We start from the raw sequence: 18,325 nt of genomic DNA on the forward strand, positions 1-18,325 counted from the left end.
TGCGCAAAAAAAGACTTGGAACGAACCCATTGAAATCAATGAATTCTAACCTTTGCGTACTGTGTGTGTAATTTTTGCACACACGCAAAAAAATAGGACATCATCTATCTTTCTGCGTATTTTTGCATCAAAGTTTCCCATAGACATATGTGGGAGGTGCGCAAATGCCTATGCAATGTGCAATAAGATCCGCGATTCCATGAAAAAAACAAACATCTGGAACTCATTAGGCTAAATAGCCAATTAAATCGGGGAGTGTTCGTCTGCCGCGTGTAAATGAACATGCCCTGCGTGCGCAAAATCTACAGTACAATATCTTGATTTGTGTGCAAAAAAGCATATGTTTGAGTGAAGGAGCCCTTCGTTAGATTGTGTTTTGCGTCTATAAGGGCTTATTTACCAGACCGTATTTATGCAGGTATTTTGCTGCGGAAAAAAAAATCGCCCAAAAAACGCGACAATACAAAGTATTGGATTTCAAAGTGTTCATTCAGATGAATGATTTTTGACATGTTAAAAAAAAAATCGCAACGGGAAAATAGCACGTACTCGACCATTTTCAGTCGCCTTTTTTATATATCTTTTGACGTATTACGCAGAAAGCTCTCATAGACGTCTATGGCAGCTGGAAAAAAGAGAGGGGGAGGGAGTTGCCCTGCGTACAATGCTGGGAAAAGACAGCTTGCTGTAATTAGGCATTAATCCTTTCCAATCCACTGTCTGACGTCTGAAGACATTATGATTTAAGGCTGTACAGCTTTGATGTTGGAAGACGTCCGTCGGGGGTCTCTTACTGTATGTTGCCAGCCTCTCTGCTGTAGGAGCCTATAGAACGTGTTACCTCATGCAGTACTGGCTTTAGTGAGCAGATAACGCCATTGTATAATGGCAGAAAAAGAGTAAGCCCCTAGGAAAACCAGAATACAAATTGGATTGGAAAGGGTTAATGGTCATTTGAGCAGTTTACAGTTATCACTGGTTTTCATCGCTTCTGCGTATTTTTTTGCATATAAACAGCAGCTACCTGTGTGAATGGTTGGAAATATAGGAATAAAGATCGGTTCTAGAGATGAGCGAGTATACTTGCTAAGGCACATTACTCGAGCGAGTAGTGCCTTAGCCGAGTATCCTCCCATTCGTCTCTAAAGATTCGGCTGCCGGCGCGGGTGACAGGTGAGTTGCGGCGGTGAGCAGGGGGGAATGGGGGGGGGGGGGGAGAGGGAGAGAGAGATCTCCCCTACGTTCCTCCCCGCTCTCCCCCACCGCTCCCCGCCCGCCACCGGGCCCCCGAATCTTTAGAGACGAGCGGGAGGATACTCGGCTAAGGCACTACTCTCTCGAGTAGTTAGCCTTAGCGAGTATACTCGCTCATCTCTAATCAGTTCAAATCTTCTTTCATGCGTATATACAGTGCGTACGGGTGACTTAGATAACAATCAGACAACATTTTATTAATAATCAATGCAGAAATCCAGGTAATTCCAAAGGGTTCACTTACTTTTTTTGCAAGTTTTTACAGATAAAGTTGATAACATATAGCACTCTAATTAATAGTTTCTAACATGGCATATTACAGTTTCTCAGAGTAGAACACAATACAATTTCCTTATAATTGCAGTATAAACTATAATACTATTTGGCTCCCAGCAGCCAAAGATGAAGATGAATGCTTCAGAAAAGCTGTGAAATTAATGGGAGTGATGCCTTCTATTACACTTCCAGCTCTGACCACCAGTGAAAACATCTGGCTCCCCTGCACTGAAAGCTGCTGGAGGATCAGCAGGAACACTGAGCTGTGGACCCACACTGATCAATCAATGACCTATCCTGAGGATAGTAGTAAATATCCAGAAAACCCCTTCAGGGTATATTTACACATAGGCCGCCTGCAGACTGGCGGGTCGGATCCAACCGCGAGGATTCTCGCTGCGGGACCCGACCCGAGCACCTGCGTGTACTTTCCCGCGGCTCCGGCTGTTTGATGTGTCAGCTGCCGGGCAGCCGGCGCATGCGCAGACCGGGGGCCGGCGGCGGGTGAGTGACGTTTCAGAAATAGGACATGCCGCGGTTTGTTTGCCGCGCGAGATTACGCGCGGCCAAACTGCGGCCGTCTGCATAGGATTGCGTATGTTAACGCAATCCTATGCAAGCTTGCAGCGGCGGAAATACTGCCGCGGAATTTCCGCTCGTGTGCAGGCGCCCATAGTGGAAATGCTTCACAAAATTCGGCAACATTTCCATATACAAGCAGTGTCAAAGTCCACATCATTGGTGGAGATTTTGACTCTAAACTCGCTACTGTTCCACTGCTGATTTAATAAAATATCACACGCCCCCTCACCTCTGAAGTCTGCGTGTTGTAAGCACTTCTTTCACCAGGCACTCAGCGGCCTCTGATGAGTGCAGCACCACTGGTCCTGTGATGCGGAAGTGGCATCACAAGAATCATAGATATGAAGCATGTATCAACACAGTGAAAGCATAAAACAAAACTAAGGAATCATTATTATATGACAGGGGCAGCGAATGATGAGGATGATGAAGATAATTTAACTGACATTAAAGACGAAAACAGATGGTATGGAACAGGAGCAACAACTAGAGGAATTATATCGTTAAGAGAGATGAGCGAATATACTCGTTTCGAGTAATTACTCGATCGAGCACCGCGATTTTCGAGTACTTCCGCACTTGGGTGAAAAGATTCGGGGGGGCGGGGGGAGGCGTGGCGAAAATCGAGGCGCTCGGGTGAAAAAGGGGCATGGCCGAATAGATTCGCTCATCTCTAATCGTTAATGCTCTCTATGTATTTCCCTAATCTCTGCCTGACACTAACCCTAACACCGATCACCACTGTCCCTAAACAGTATTCATTTATCCTTTTTGGCAACCCGATCTAAAACATTATCCCTCAGAACAAAAGGGCATTAGGACCCAGATAAGGAGCCAAATAAACAAGCTGAATAATGAACCAAAGCTAGGCAGATTAAAACACGGAATGAGCTGAGAAGAACCGCAACACTAGTAGACCAAGACTAAAATAGACAAAACCATAGTGACAAATACTACACTGACGACAACAAAGAAAACTGGAGCAAGGTACTGGAACGTAAAGGTGTTTTCCCACAACTTAATTGTTTTACAACCATGTGACTTCTGCAGCCAATCACTGACCACAGTACTAACCTTTTACAGCCAATGATTGGCTGCAGCAGTCACATGTCCTGGCTAGCAGTAACCAAAAAGGATACAGTGGTTGTGAAGCAATTTTGAGATGTGACAAAACTCCTTTAAATAAGGAATACTAGATAGAAATACACACACTATCACCAGCAACCACACTGCAGAGGCAAGGGATACTTAAAGGCAGGCTAGCCAATGAAGAACTCCTCCCTAAGTGATTTGGCTGAGCAATGAGGTTAACTGATCCATTTCAATGAATGAGCTTTGAGAACATTTACATAGCATCCAAACAGCAGGTTAAAAGTTTGAGAATTCCTGCTATTAGTAACGGTATCACTTCTGGGGAACCAATACTTCTGTTACTACCTCTAAGAAGCTTGGTGTTCGGGCTGCTACAGAATTCCCTAATTCTTGCTTAGCCCTATTCTAGTCCACTGTGTATTGGCAAGTTTCTTTAAACGGGAAGACATTGCTCCCCCGTACTGTAAAAGTGACAGTTCTTCCTGCTGCTGTTGTCTGAGGACCCCTGACAGGTTCCAAGAAATAGATACAAGTAATAGAACAAAAGAATCAGCTCATTGCCAATACAAAATGCAGGTATTTCCCTCTATTGCAATCCAATGCCTTGCATGGAAAATGAGTCACCAGGTTGGTTCCAGGCGTTCAAGCAGTAAAGCAAACTTGTATATTCCAGCATCAGCTTCAGAAAGTTAAATCCAATTATATCATCAATAGGGAGAATCCATGTACAAAGCTGCAACACGTCTCAGACTCTTATGTGCGGTTTTCTCTGGAACTCTAGTTGGGAAGGACTGCTTTAAAGAGATGGATGAAAAGAAGTTACACTTGAAAGGGATGTCCTATCTGTTCTCTTGTATGAGCCTCTGCAGAGACCCTTAATTTGACTGGTTCTTCATATAAGACTATACTTTCCTTGTAGAAGCTGCACAGAGCTTGGAAATACTTCATTACAAGGGGGGATTGTCAAGAAGGGACAACCTCTATAAGAGAAATCACATTGTTATACACAGAGAGCTGTAATCACTCATGTATGGCTCTGTTAGGAGAACAAGCAATTGTGGAATAAAGGAAACCTATATGTCTATTTCCATCTTAAATAACCGTTATGTTAAATAAAGCAAGGCTGGATTCATAGGGTAATGTTCTGTGACTCAGTTTATGTTCACTTTCAATTGCTTTTCAATGGCCATTGTTGTGTTGAGATAACAATCGCTTTTTCAGTGGCTTAAAGGCGTTTTCTAGGCAGCGCTAGCTGTCAGTGCCAGGCTACAGTGGACCGGTGCTCCGACCTGTGTGTAGGGGCTGGTGCTCATAATTGTAGGCGCAGCTCTCTTTGAAATTAATGGGACTCTAGCCTGAAATTTCAAGCATAGCTCCCACTGATTTCAACAAGAGCTGCACCTGCAAATACAAGCACTGGCCCCTATACAAGAGTCAGAGCAGCGGCTTCCGCCCCTACCCCGCTGTAACCTGGCACTGACAGCCGGTGATGCGTGGAAAACGCCATTAGGGCAAAAACGCGTGAATGTGTTTGTGCCTTGAGAATCACGGCCGCATAACGGGACAAAACACAAACACTAATTTCTATAGATTTCAGTGGGTTCATTTTCACTAGCTGTTTTGGCCGAGAAAAGATAGAACTTGCCCTATCTTTCCCGCAGGTAGTAAATACATTGTGCGGAAAGATTGGGCAGCACCTATCTTCCTGCAATTTTTTTCGTACTCCGGCGCAGAGTTTGAACGGCTGGCAAAGAGGAAGAAATTTCCCTCGTTCACGCACAACTACGCTCTGTACCGGTGAGTGTAGTTGCGCTTATGGTCGTCTGAAACCGCCCTAAAGATAAGATAACTTGTCACAGAAAGTTATTGCAGTCAAGTTAAACTTTACTACATTTGTACTGTCTAGAAAAAGTATTATCCTTTAGATATATATACAGTATGGCGGCAGCATATTCTATAGCACTTTACAATTTAAGGCAATGGAAGGAATACAGACACTCGTGAAACCATGGACAAAAGAAATAAAATGAACCCTATCATCTAAAGAGACTCTTGCAGGGCTTAGTAATGAGCACAAGACAGACTGGAAAAAAGGTAATGCACAGAACAACCATAAAAAGCCAAGTACACGGCACGACCCTCCAATGAAGAAACTCTAAACCAATGAGTGAAGAATGCTAACTTCATTGTATAAAGCACCAGCAGAGAAACGTGTTTTGAGGCAAGAAGGGCTCTTCCTCAGTCAAGCTGGGATGCAGACAGTGTGGACTGTAGTTATGGCATAGCCATAATGGTATTGCCTTCAGTACCAGTTGGAGAGGACATCCGTTGGCTCATGTGGAAGGGTCCTTGGCCTTGAAACACGTTTCTTTGCTGATGTTTTAAACAATAAAGTTATCAGTCTTCACTCATTGTTTTAGAGCTTCTTGATTGGAGGATCCCTCCGTATAGTAGGCTTTATGATAGTTTTACACTATGTTCCATGCCAATCCTATAGGGCAAGGCGTTCACCTGGTTGGCAGCATCTCCATTACAACTCTACCTTTACTTTCTGCTCCAGACATTGAGTTATCTTAAAGCAGCATGAAATAATAATTCTGAAAATGCAAAAATCTAGGAGGTACAGCTAAGTAGCAGTAATCTATATCTTTTATCTGCCGATCTGGATTCTCTTCTTTGCCCTGTGCAGCCACCGATGTGCCTGTTGCTGTGTTTACATGCATCACTTCCACAGTAAACACAGCAACAGCATGCATATAGCTTGTCTCCCGGCCAGCGCTTTAGCTCCGCCCCGAGCTCACAGGTCCTACAACTTACCAGCACTAACCTCCCCCCCCCCGACTCAGAGCCAGAGAAAGCCGCTGAAGTCGACAGACAGGACCGTCCAGCACTCTGAACTGTACAAGAGCAATACAGCACGGAGCTTCCACTCCTGTCCTCCCATCATGCACTGCTCACAGGATGAGGGAGAGTATGGACAGGGGAGCAAGTAGCAATTGTGGACAAGATGTCAAAGGAAGTGGAGATATTTTTCAGTTGGAGCGTCACATGACAGATAGAACATGAATACAGTAGCTAGACCAGCTCCAGTGACCCTACTACAAAATGACATATAGTGACGATGTACTTTTACATTTTAAAATTTTAGTCTGTGCCCGGAATACCTCTCTAAATCTCAAACTTCCAGGCACCAACTCAAGGTTGCTCTGTCTTTTCCTCCTCTCAGCAGGAAATGTATCTATTCTAAATTAAAAAGGGCAAGAAAAATAATGAGGATATGTTACAATGATAGAGTTTAGATTCCGTAAATACAGGCTGTGCATAACTAGTGTTAGTCAAAGGTGGAGCTACATTTAACCTCTTCAGTGGCACACAATTTTCCAGGATGAGCTCCACTGCCCATAGTGATATAGCCCCGAAGAGTTCTGGGCTACGTTTCACTATGGGATCTGCAGAGCACAATGCCATAAGCTGTGACAGTGTGCTCTACCTGCACAGTCCCATACAGAACAGTGTGTAGGACTTTGAAAAAAGAAGCAGGAAGATAGAGCAGATCTGCCGACAACTACCCGTTTCTTTTTTCAAACTCCTGCACTGCTTTGTTTATAGGTTGCCATGGAGACCATCGGCTTGTCAGAAGCCGGTGGATGGTCCCTGTGGCAGGGAGAGCTGGTGCTCGGCTGTCAGAGGAAAGCCGGGCACCAGCTCTTACACAGCAGAGAATGGAGAAAACCTCCGATCTCTGCTGTTTAACTCTTTACATGCCGTGGTCTATGTGACCGCAGCATGTAAAGGGCTGACACCATCGGACCCCCGCAATGTGATCAGGGGGTCCTGATGGGTCTCTGTGGAAGTCCCCTAAAAGAACAAAAAAGTAAAAAAAAAAAAAAAATAGTTAAAAAATAAAAACACCTTTCTCCCTTTACTTTGTAAAAAATTAAAAACAAAATTACACATGTGGTATCCCTGCGGCGTAATGACCCAGAGAAGGAAGTTAGTACATTATTTAACCCCTTAATGATGCTGCCCCTTATTTCATACATTCATACATACCGCGATGCTGCAGGATGTAAATGTATGTCCTGGAGTGGAAGGAGGTTAACCAGCAGGGTGCACAGCATGGGGGGGGGGGGGGAAGGAAAATATGGCAAAAATAGCTAATTTGGCTTTTCTCACCATACAAAAAAACGGAATAGAAAGTGATCAAAATTCTGCACATATCAATAAATGGTACTAATAAAAAGTTCAACTCATCCCGCAAAATAAAAACCCTTAGGGTTTTTTTTCACTGCGAAATTCGCGGGTTTTTTTCTGCAGGGGTCTATGGGACTTGTAATGTTAAAATCGTGATCGTGCAAAATCACAATTTACCGCGAAATGTGGCGACACAAAAGCAAACCTTTAAGAAAAAAACATGTTTTAAATGTACAAAAATAGCAAAACATAAAAAAGCTGTATAAACTTGGTATCGCCGGAATCGTGTGACTCAGAGAATAATGTTATCACAAATTTTTTATTCCGCACACTGAACGGCGTAAAAATGAAACTGAAAAAACAAATGGCAGATTTCTTTTTTTTTCCCCAATCTCCATGCAACTTTTTTGACAAAAGTTATGCAATCCATTATATATACCCCAAAATGATGCCATCAAAAAGTACAACTTGTCCCGCAAAAAACAAGCCCTCATATGGTCGTGTCAATGGAAAAATGAAAAAGTTATGGCTCTTGGAACGCGCCTGGAAAATGAGTTGAAATTAAATGATTGGCCCATTTAAAAAACCTGCCCTGGTGGGTCTGAGAGGGTGGTAAGAAACCCGCCACTCAAGGGGTTAAAGCATATACGACATGATATTACATTGTATTACATTATTCAGAAACTCAAAAAAAGTTTGTTTTACAACATGAAAAATGTTTTCCATTTCAGAGGTGATCTATGTGACCCTTTGTCCTGTAGTCAAGTTCCTGCCATACATGTAATACGTACTCATGTATCATGCATTGTGGGTGGTAAGGGGGGCATGTAGACGCTTATACTCCCCCAGAGAAAAGCATCACAAGGTGTAAGGTTCGGGGAATGTTGCGGCCAAGGAAGACGTTCAGGTACGAAATCCCTGTTTCCTAATGGGAAAAGAAGGGTCCGGACACTTTCCTACGGGTTATAGCGCAAAACATCTTCACCTTGGGGGAGTCGCGTATACGTTCTACATAGACAGGTGGGTTTTCCCTACCAGATTCTGACATTACGTTTGTTGCCCGAAAGGTGGAAGGCGTCTTCATTACTAAACACTAAAGACCCCATGAGACCATCGTTTTCCATTACAGGTTGTATACTCTCACAGACAGAACGTCTCCTCGCTTTGTTGGGTTTCAGGGCCGGTAACAGCTGTAGTCAGTAGAGATAATGTCATAAACAATTGCGCAGAACCTCCCACACAGTTTGCGGCGAGATGTCCACTTCTCTGCTTGCTCTGATGGTGAATTTCTGAGGACTTTGTGTGAGACTTACACGGACGCTCTGCTGCTCCCACGCTTACTGGTAGACGGACGGATGAGTCTCGATTACAGATGCAACCTTTTTCCTTATGATCGGAGTACCACTAACGAACAGTTCGCCCGCTGGGTGGATCTTCACCAAACTATATCTGAATATGACGTTGCACACTAATAACAGACTGCAGGCGTGAAAACCAAGGACCGAAAAACGCTCTCCTATTTTCGTTGGAAGCCACATTGTCTCACATCCCGATGACTATGGGGTTCCACTTTCTTGTTTTGTTGACTATAATGGCGTCCGTCCGCTTTCCGCCCAGCTGCCTGACATTTAGACTGGAGAAAAAGCGTTGAATGCAGGGCTTTTTCTTCCAGTATTTTAAGCCGGTTCTCTTATAGCGGTTGTTCAATGCAGACGTGAAACCAGTCTAAAATTGTCAAATCGGGAAGATTATTTGTAATAACCCTGTATATATCAGTGATAATATACAAAGGTACACAATTAATGTATGAGAAAAAAAGTCTCTAAGCGCCCCTGTCAACATCCGAGAAAAAAAAAACTAGTAGTTTAAAAAGTTGCACATACCGGTAATAGAAGTAAAAAACTGTAGAAGGGAAGGACTGCCACCTAGTGGCTATAGTTATATTACGCATCATTCATGGAACAGAAATGTTAGTGATTTTTCTAGGACAATCCTGTTTTTTTGTATAATTTCCCTAAAACATGTTCACCTTCAAACACTATTTTACTGTACACATACAGGTTCAGCCCCCATAGATCAGAGTGATACATTCTGTCTTGGATCGTATAATGTACAATTATTAACTATTAATTATTAAATTAAAATGTAATTCATTTTGACATGGATCCACACTTAGGGCTTATTCACACGAGCGTATATCGGCCGCCGTTTTCACAGCCAATGCATCAGATCATACAGACATATTCCCGTGGCGTAAAAGTGCCTGGCCGGCTAATATAGCGCCGGGCGCTTTTATGCCGGGCAGGAAAGATAGTCCTGGAACTATCTTTCTGGCCGGAATATGTTGGCCGCTGCATAGACTTCTTTGGGAGCCAATGACAGCGGCTGGAGAAGGGAGGTGAAAGGGAGTATTGCAGCGTGATTGCTAAACTCCCTCCCCCTTCTCTCTTTCTCTTTCCTCCCCTCCAGCTGTTTGCAATGAGAGGGGGCCTGTGAAAGCGCCAGCCGATTTACGCTCATGTGAATAAGCCCAAAGGATGTGGCCCTCTTTTTTTTTTTCATTTTTGTTTTTTCCTCCCCAGTTTAAAAAAAAAAATCATATCTCTTTTATTTATCCATCAGTGTTGCTATATGAGGGCTTGTTTTTGCGGCATGAGTTGTATTTTTCAATAGTGCTATTATATTGTACTGAAAAACATTAAAAAATTTTTAATTGGAGTGAAATGGCATATTAACGTTATTCTGCAGTACGATTACTATGATAGCAAATTTGCTGTAGTACTTTTAAAATATAAAACATCATTCAAAAAAAACGTAATTATTTTCTGCCGCCATCGTTTGACAACTATAGCTTTTTTATTTTTCCGTTGACATAGTTGTGTGAGGGCTCAATTTTTGCAGGTCTTCCTTTAGTTTCTACACTACATATGACTAAAAAATCACAGAGGCAGAGGAATACGGAAAGAACCAAAATTTTTGAAAATATTCACTGTGTGTATTACTGTACTACTATTGCTCTTATCCGCATGCTCTCTGGTTTACCTTCCTGGTTTCTATCCGTTATTACTAAGGAAAGAGAAGGCAAGGGTGCACAGTCTAAGGGCCACCTCACGGTTGCTATCGGACCATTACTTTGGGACTGTTGCATACCTCCAACCCTAAGGATACGGCAGCCTCATACCAACATATTCGTTATTTGTACGGGTCACTATACCCATCCCTGAGATGACAATTATTTGATAATAAGGTTCCTGATGAGTCAGCACTTGACAGAAATGCGTTGAGCCAATTAGTATTTGAGAACCTATCTTTACCGTTGTCCAGGTTTTCCTGTACAACATTGTTATTAGTCATCTATCTACTTCTAAGCAGGGCATTTTCCCAGAATAACTATCCTTATGCACTTGTGAAATCTATGAGTTATTGACCATCATTTGGCCACTAGCCCTAAACCACGGTCAGTCGGTACTAATCCACTCGACCTTATCTAGAATAAGTAGCATTTAGTACTCAGCATTACTTTACTCCATTGGTAGTCATTAACATAAGGCATTACCGGCTCCCTCGTTGGTTACTACTAATTATAGGGCTTTCTCATAGAAATTCCATTATTGGCTCAACTTTGGGCTCATGTTGGGTCTTGTATGTTCGTTCTTGTATGTGATGTTGTGTCAGTGAGGCACCATAGGGTTTTTAAGTATCGTTTATTAAAAGTTATGTTTTGGGGAATACACACAGTGAATACACTACATATGACTTTTTGATCGCTTTTTATTGCATTTTTTCTTGGAGACGGGGTGACCCTTTATTTTTTTTAATAAATCATAAAACTTTTTAAACTGACTTTTACATTTTTTTTTTAATTCCTCATATGGGGCAAGAACTTGTGATGCTTTGATCGCTCCTGCAGTATGATTTAACACCGAATTGTAACAGGCAATCAAGCAATGCGACATAAATGGGGAAAATTGGCTTCTATCTCATTGGGTTTTTTTTGCCTTCCTCTGCATCAACATTGGGGGGTAATAGGCTGAACTGGATGCACATCACAGGCATGACTTAATCTGCAGTGACAGCCCTGGGGGCTTTCAGAAGGCCCCCAGCTGCCGTGGCAACCAAACGTCACCCCACAATCTCTTAGCGGGTGATCATTCGGTACCATTGATCATCGATCGGAGCATTTAAAGGGTTGACAGCTGCAATAAGCGACTCTGCTGATCGGAGCTGATGTGAGCAGGCATCGGCCCCCGATTCCCCTCCATACAAACCCCAGACCTCCAGCACATAAATGTATGTCCTGGAACGTTAAAGGCTTTTGCAATAAACAAAGTAACCAACAAACATGAAATTGTTGAGAACAGGAAGAAAAATCACAATATATCAGTAAAACATCAGCGAAATCAGAGTCCAAGATAACTTTAGCAGTCAATCCCAACAGAACTGTCCAAACAATGGATTATCGGACACAACTGGTATAGTGAAAAGCGTCTCATCACCCAAAAGCCATAGCAAGAAATACTTCAAAAGGTAGAGAGAGAAAAAAAAGAAGGAAAAAAAAAAACAATAGCGCCAGCAGTTCCCCTGTTGCCGAACATCGGAAATGTGTAACAGCCGTGTGAGCAAAGCCTTACTCCTTACTAGTGCTTACATTCACAGACCGGAACCCTCTAGTCCTTCTACTCCTATGTCTATATGAGAGAAGTAGCAGCTCTGCTGCAGTCTTACATCCCAGTTATTCCATTTCTGTATACCTGCATCCCGTTGAAATGACTTCTACTGTAAGCAGAGACAGTTAGAGTAAATACAGCAGAACCTCATTAGTCACACAGTGGCATGTTCGCTGCTCCGTTGTCTTCACTGACCAAATTCCTCCCGCAGCAGATGTATGAAAGACTGTGTGCGCTGCTTTACTTCAGCTTTCTTTATATTTTCTCCTTTCTAGAGCAGAAGATGGGGAGATTCACCCTGAAATCTGCCGACTTTACATTCAGCTACAGTGCTGCCTAGAAATGTATACAACCGAAATGCTGAAATCCATGTGTCTTCTCGGCTCCCTTCAGCACCAGCGGAAAGGTAATTCCCATTAGTGTTATAAGGAAACTATTAAGTAAAGAAACAAACAAGAACAATTCAATAAGCTCAATACATCGAATATAACAAGTGGTTTCTCCTAATTCACCACAAAAGGTCACTTTTAATGACTTTTGCCGTCTCAGAATTATTTGACCCTATCATGACAAGTGTCTTTAGTACTTAATGGAGCACTTTTTGCTGCTATATGCTGCTGCAAACATGATGCATAGCCAGACACCAACTTCTGAGAGTGTCCTAGTGTTAGTGGGTCTTAGAAGGCAGGACGTTTTCTCCTAGGATTTCCTGATACTGTACTTGATAGAATCCATCTTGCCCTCTATACACAGGTTTCCAGTGTCAGACGAAGCAAAGCAGCCCCAGAGCATCACCTCCATCGTCATGCTTCACTGTAGGCAGGGGGTTCTTTTCAGCTTATGCTTAATTTTTCTCCTCTACTGCTGATCCATAGGCTTGAAAAGTTCCAAGTGTGTTTCGGCGCTCCACAGAACAGACTCCCAAAACTTATATGGCTTATGTATATCATTTTGAGCATATTGAAGCTGACTTTTCTTGTGCTTTTGAGTCAATAGAGCTGTCTGTCTTGAAGTTTGGGCATGAAGATCTTCAGCGTTTAGTATGCGTCTTACTATGCAAGCAATAACCTTAGTGCCTCATCAGGGATGCTTCCAACTGTATCTCTAGGAACGTTGAGTGCCTTTGTTATCCTTCTGTATCATTTTTCTTGTTTGTGCAAGGCAATTACCTATTTCCTTAACTTTTTGGACCACTCTCTTGACTTAGCCATATTTCTAACATTCAGCCATGTGTTTTATTTCAAACACACCTGATGGAACTAATAAAGCCCTTGATTACTTGTATCAGGTGTGCTTGTGACAACTTCTTATGAGAGATTCTGTTTAGGTTGTGAAAAATTCTGTGACTGCAATTGTCATTAAGAAGTCGCATTTTATGTTGAATTTGAAGAAACCTTTTTTTTTTTAAATCTGTATTAGCTGAGTTAAGCTATTTAAATTGTTCTTGTTTTATTGTTTTTTTTGCAAACAGTTGAAAATTTAAAATTTGGCAATTAAACGTAACTTACTTTGGGGGTTGAATATTTTGATTGTAACTGTACATGTCTCAACTGGCTAAGATGTTGACTGTTGGTGAAAGCCTAGAGGTAAGCTTAATAAGACCTGACATAGAGGGTGTACCTCTGTCTCTTCTGAGGATTGATGTAAATATATTTATCCATTTCATTTAATGTAAAATGTTGAGAACTAAGCAGCATGGAGGACATTATACAGTAGTACTGAACAGTATAGATGTGAATCCTGTGCTGGAGTCAAATAGAAAATTAACTAAACGTTGCAACCATGTCGCTATCTGAGTCTCTGTGTCCTCCTCCAGCAGCTTCTTCCTCCTCCACTCTCCTTTCTATAAACTTCAATGAGCAGCATAAGACAGCAGCAAGCAAAGATTTCCCCCTAACATTCCTGTAACCCATCTTGGTGTTTCTGTTACTAAAGACAGCAGAAAGAGGCAGTGAACAGCAAATTTTAAGGAAGTGAGACCCCTAGTGGCTAGCACAAAAATGTTATTTTAGATAAACAAAGTTTCACTTTTCCTACTTATCACATTGGCTATCATATAAGCATACGTCTGTTAAATAATTAATGGCTTTTAAAACTTTATGAAATGCATTAAGTAAATACACATGTGGTAAAATGTATTCAGACAAAATGTAACGTGCTACCAACATGAAAAAAACACAGTGCCAAGGTGCCTGTGTGCCATCCATCTCTGTAAAAAAAAATGTGGGCCTGCATATGAAATTTGAGGTAGGCTGCCTGTCCACGGGCATTTTTAAATTGCGTTCCCCACGGCGCTAATCTGGCCACGGGGAACGCAATGCAAGCTTCCCATAGCGTTACTATGGAAAGTGCTTCCCCCTGTCCACGAGCGGAAAATCATAGCGATCCTCCGCTCACGGTCAGCAATTTGCAACATGCTGCGAATTGCCACGATTTTCCCCGGTCAACCTACCTGTCAGATAGGCTGACCTTGGAGATCCGCCTACTTGCTCCGGCTCCCGCGGTGAAGATTCGCCGCGGGATTTCGCAACGCCCGTGGACAGGCAGTCGTATACAGATGTAAAGTAAGTGCCCATACACTTGTATTACCACTCAGTGCAATGTGGAGGCCGTGTGCCTGAGCCCTAAGAATGGCCATGTGTAAAGTTTTAAAACTTATTTAACCCCTGAAGGACACGGCCCTTTTTTTCATTTGCGTTTTTTTCTCCCCCCTTTCAAAAAATCATAACTTTATTTACCCATCGGAGTAGATGTCTGACGCTTGTTTTTGCGGGGCGAGTTGTGTTATTCCATAGTATTATTTAATGTACTAAAAAGCTTTTAAAGATTTCTTAGTGGAGTGAAATGGGATAAATGGGGGAAGGGGAATCTTGTTTTTATTGTGTACACACTGCATCAAAAATAACACGACAACTTTATTTCATGAGTCAGCACAATTATGACAATACCAAATTTTTTTTCGTTGTACTGCTTTTAAAAAATAAAGTATCTTCTGACCGCCATAACTTTTTTATTTTTCCATCACCATGGATGCAGCTATAACAAATATGTTTTTTGTTTTGATTTTTTTCACTGTAAATATAGGAAAAGGGCAGTTTTTAAAACTTTTAATGCCTTTTTATTTTTTTGATAATAAATAAAACTTTTCTTTACTAATTTTTACATTTATTTTTGGTCCCTACAGGGGACTTGAACTTGCAATCGTTTTGATTGCCCCTGCAGTATAATGTAATATCATAGTGTTATATTATACAGCGATCTGACACGCAGTTTTTCAAGCCCCGCCACACACATAACTCGATAGGCAATCAACCATGGCAGCATTGGGGGCCATGAGAAGGCTCCAGGCTGCTATGGCAATGGAACGGCACCTCGCGATCTCAATGCAGAACTGACAGCAGCATTTACAGGGTTAACAGCCGTGGTCATTGTTAAAGCTGATCATGGATGTTGCAGGTGGGTGTCAGCTGTGAGAAACACCCAGATTATAGGGAGCGGGACTGGCTCCCAATCCCCCTCCATACAAACCCCAAATGCACAGGATGTAAATGTACGCCTTGTATCATTAAGGGGTTAAATAAAAAATAGTTTTCTATTAAAGAGTTTTAAGGCAATATAAAAGTTTAGGGTATGCGCAAAACATTATAAAATTTGTCATGCAATGTACTAAATACATTTTTTACAAAGCCTGACCTCTTCTGTGTTCCTATCCTACAGGAAGAGAGCATTGTGCGGGTCCAAAGATCATAGACTACAAGACAGACGAGAGCTCGGAAGTTCCAATCCTAGAAGACACATCTTCATCACCAGTGGACGTCCAACACTGTTGGCAGGTTTCCACAGACATTGAGAACACAGAAAGGTAAATACAGCACAAATCCTGCAACGAAAAAAAATGGGCATGCCCCATCATATACTATACTGTATACTATACGAGAAGCACACTGGCGGCCGAGTAGGAAAGTAGCAGTGGTGGTGATACTAGTGACTGTGACTGGTCAGGGGCTATTGGGCAGCAATTAAAGGGATTCTCCAGGACTTTTACTATCGATGACTTATCCTCAGGGTAGGTCATCAATAGTCGATCGGTGGGGGTAAATGCGATCAGTGCTGGAAGCAGATACTGCTGTCTGTATTGCAGTGGCCTGGTTTGGTATTGCAGGCACAGTACCCACTGAATTAAACGGGAGTTGTGCCTATGATACTAAACTGAGCTGCTGCATTGTTAACAGTGCTATCTGCTTCCAGCATTGTCTGAATTGAAAGTAATGCTGGGAATCAACTGGTTGGTGGGGATTCCAAGTATGGATGATGCCTAATAGTGGCATCCATCACCCTTACACTGTATTGGCATCCTGTAAAAAAATGTAGCCATTAAATGAATGCCATTGTAACCTTTGGTTAAACGACAAGTCTTAACAAATTCAATACCTATAGTGGTATCTGTTTAACAGGTGCGTCATAAAAAGTTATCAAAAAGTTACAGTAAGTTAAATCAATGCTTGTGACGGATGCCATACAGTTGCATGTCACCCAGAGAACATTATGGTATGCCTTTAACAGATGCCTTTTTTTACAGTACCCATCTGGATGCAATAGTGTGCTATGCTATTCCATCCAGAAAACATGGAGGCCAGCTGAACAGAGTCCAGATAGGTCTCCATCTGGTGAATGAATGACTATGGATCTGTTAAACATATGTACCGGAAGCCTTCCTAATGCATAGGTCAAACAGATTCAAATGCCCTGTGAAAGTAACCTTATTTAGTTCCAATTCAAATATATCCTGGCCGCATCTGGAGTACTGACTGGAGCACCAACCTATATTATATCCCTATGCAACGTCTTAAGGGGCTATGCAGTCTTCTGGAAATAAAGCTTAACCCCTCAACATTCAATGATGTGCAGTTAGGTCAGAGTTCGTATGGAGGGGGATCAGGAGTCGATCAAGTCTGAAAGCGGAATTTAAATGTCTTGAATGGCTCCCCACGATGAGATCGCTGGGTGCCATACGGTTGCCATGGCAGTTGGGGGCCTTCTGAAAGCCACCACGACTACCATAACAGATTGCCTATTAAGCCATGCCTGTTGTGTGGCTTGTAAGATTGCCTGTCAGATTGCGGTATAATATAATCCTATGGTATTCCATCGTACAGCAAGAGTGAGCAAAGCATCACAAGTTCATGTCCCCTAGAGGGACTAAAACAATATAAAAAACTGTTTTAAAAAGTTTTATTAATTATTTAAAAAATAACCTTTCCCATATTTATAATAAAGAAATCCAAATAAAAAAACCCTGAAACATATTTTGTATCCAGAAAAGTGATCTATTAAAGGGGTTCTGACATTAAAAAAAACAAAATTGTATTCACCTTGCCTGGCCAGGTCCGATCGCCAGGCATGTCCCCTCCAGCCGGCATCTTTTTCTGTGGCTTGTAGAAGCAGAGCAGGAGCGGTCAAAATGACCGCTCCGGCTCTGCTCTGTCCGTCAGTCACTTCCGAGGTGAACGGACGGGCCGCCCACAGTAAGCACGTCACAAGCAGTGCTTGCTGTGGGCGGCCTGTCCGTCCTCACTGAACTCCGAGATTCTGCGCGTGCGCAGTGGAGACGCGGCCCGTCCTGACTCCTGTCAGAGGGCAGCTCTCCACTGCGCATGCGCGCGATCCCGGAGCAGCGCGGCTCGTGGAGGAAGAAGAGGAAGAGCAGCGCCTGCCGGGAGATGACCCCCCCCCAATGTCAACAACAACAGGAGAAAAGGTAAGTATGAGGTTTTCATGTTTTAGCAGCCATTAAACCATGGGTTCCCTGGGTCCATTAGGTAGACCAGGGAACAATGGCTGCTAAAGCATAAAAACATTATTCATGTCAGAACTTCTTTAAAGTAACACATTATTTACCCTGCACGGTGAACGTCGTCAGAAAAAAAAACACAATGTCAGATGCACTTTTTTGGTCACCCCATCTCCAAGAAAAAATGTAATGAAAAGCAATCAAAAAGTCGTATGTACTCCAAAATTGTACCAAAAGAAAATACAGGACGTCCCATAAAAAATGGGCCCTCGCACAACTATGTCGACAAAAAAATAAAACACTTATGGCTGTCAGAAGACGCCAGCAGGAAATAATTTTTCAAAGTAGTACAGCAAAAAAAGCTATATAAATTTAGTATTGTTTTAATTCCTACCGACCCATAGAATAAAGTTTTGTCATTTTTGCTACAGTGCGCACCGTAAAACAAATCCGCCCAAAAGAAGGATTG

At 42.4% G+C, this 18,325-nt stretch overlaps 1 protein-coding gene across 3 annotated transcripts in view; it reads left to right on the forward strand.

The window, feature by feature from the left end:
• The window catches only part of RGS7BP (regulator of G protein signaling 7 binding protein), a 113,732-nt gene that overhangs the window by 85,917 nt on the left and 9,490 nt on the right, over positions 1–18,325 (forward strand). For 2 of the 3 annotated variants that reach the window (XM_066601870.1, XM_066601872.1), the window contains exons 3-4: positions 12,341–12,471; positions 15,783–15,927. In XM_066601870.1, the coding sequence (XP_066457967.1) occupies positions 12,341–12,471; positions 15,783–15,927 (276 nt within the window). The remainder of the gene's footprint in view (positions 1–12,340; positions 12,472–15,782; positions 15,928–18,325) is intronic. The other variant, XM_066601871.1, reaches the window with a different exon arrangement.

Source organism: Eleutherodactylus coqui, chromosome 5 (assembly GCF_035609145.1).
Source record: "Eleutherodactylus coqui strain aEleCoq1 chromosome 5, aEleCoq1.hap1, whole genome shotgun sequence".
In the NCBI taxonomy this organism is placed as follows: domain Eukaryota; kingdom Metazoa; phylum Chordata; class Amphibia; order Anura; family Eleutherodactylidae; genus Eleutherodactylus; species Eleutherodactylus coqui.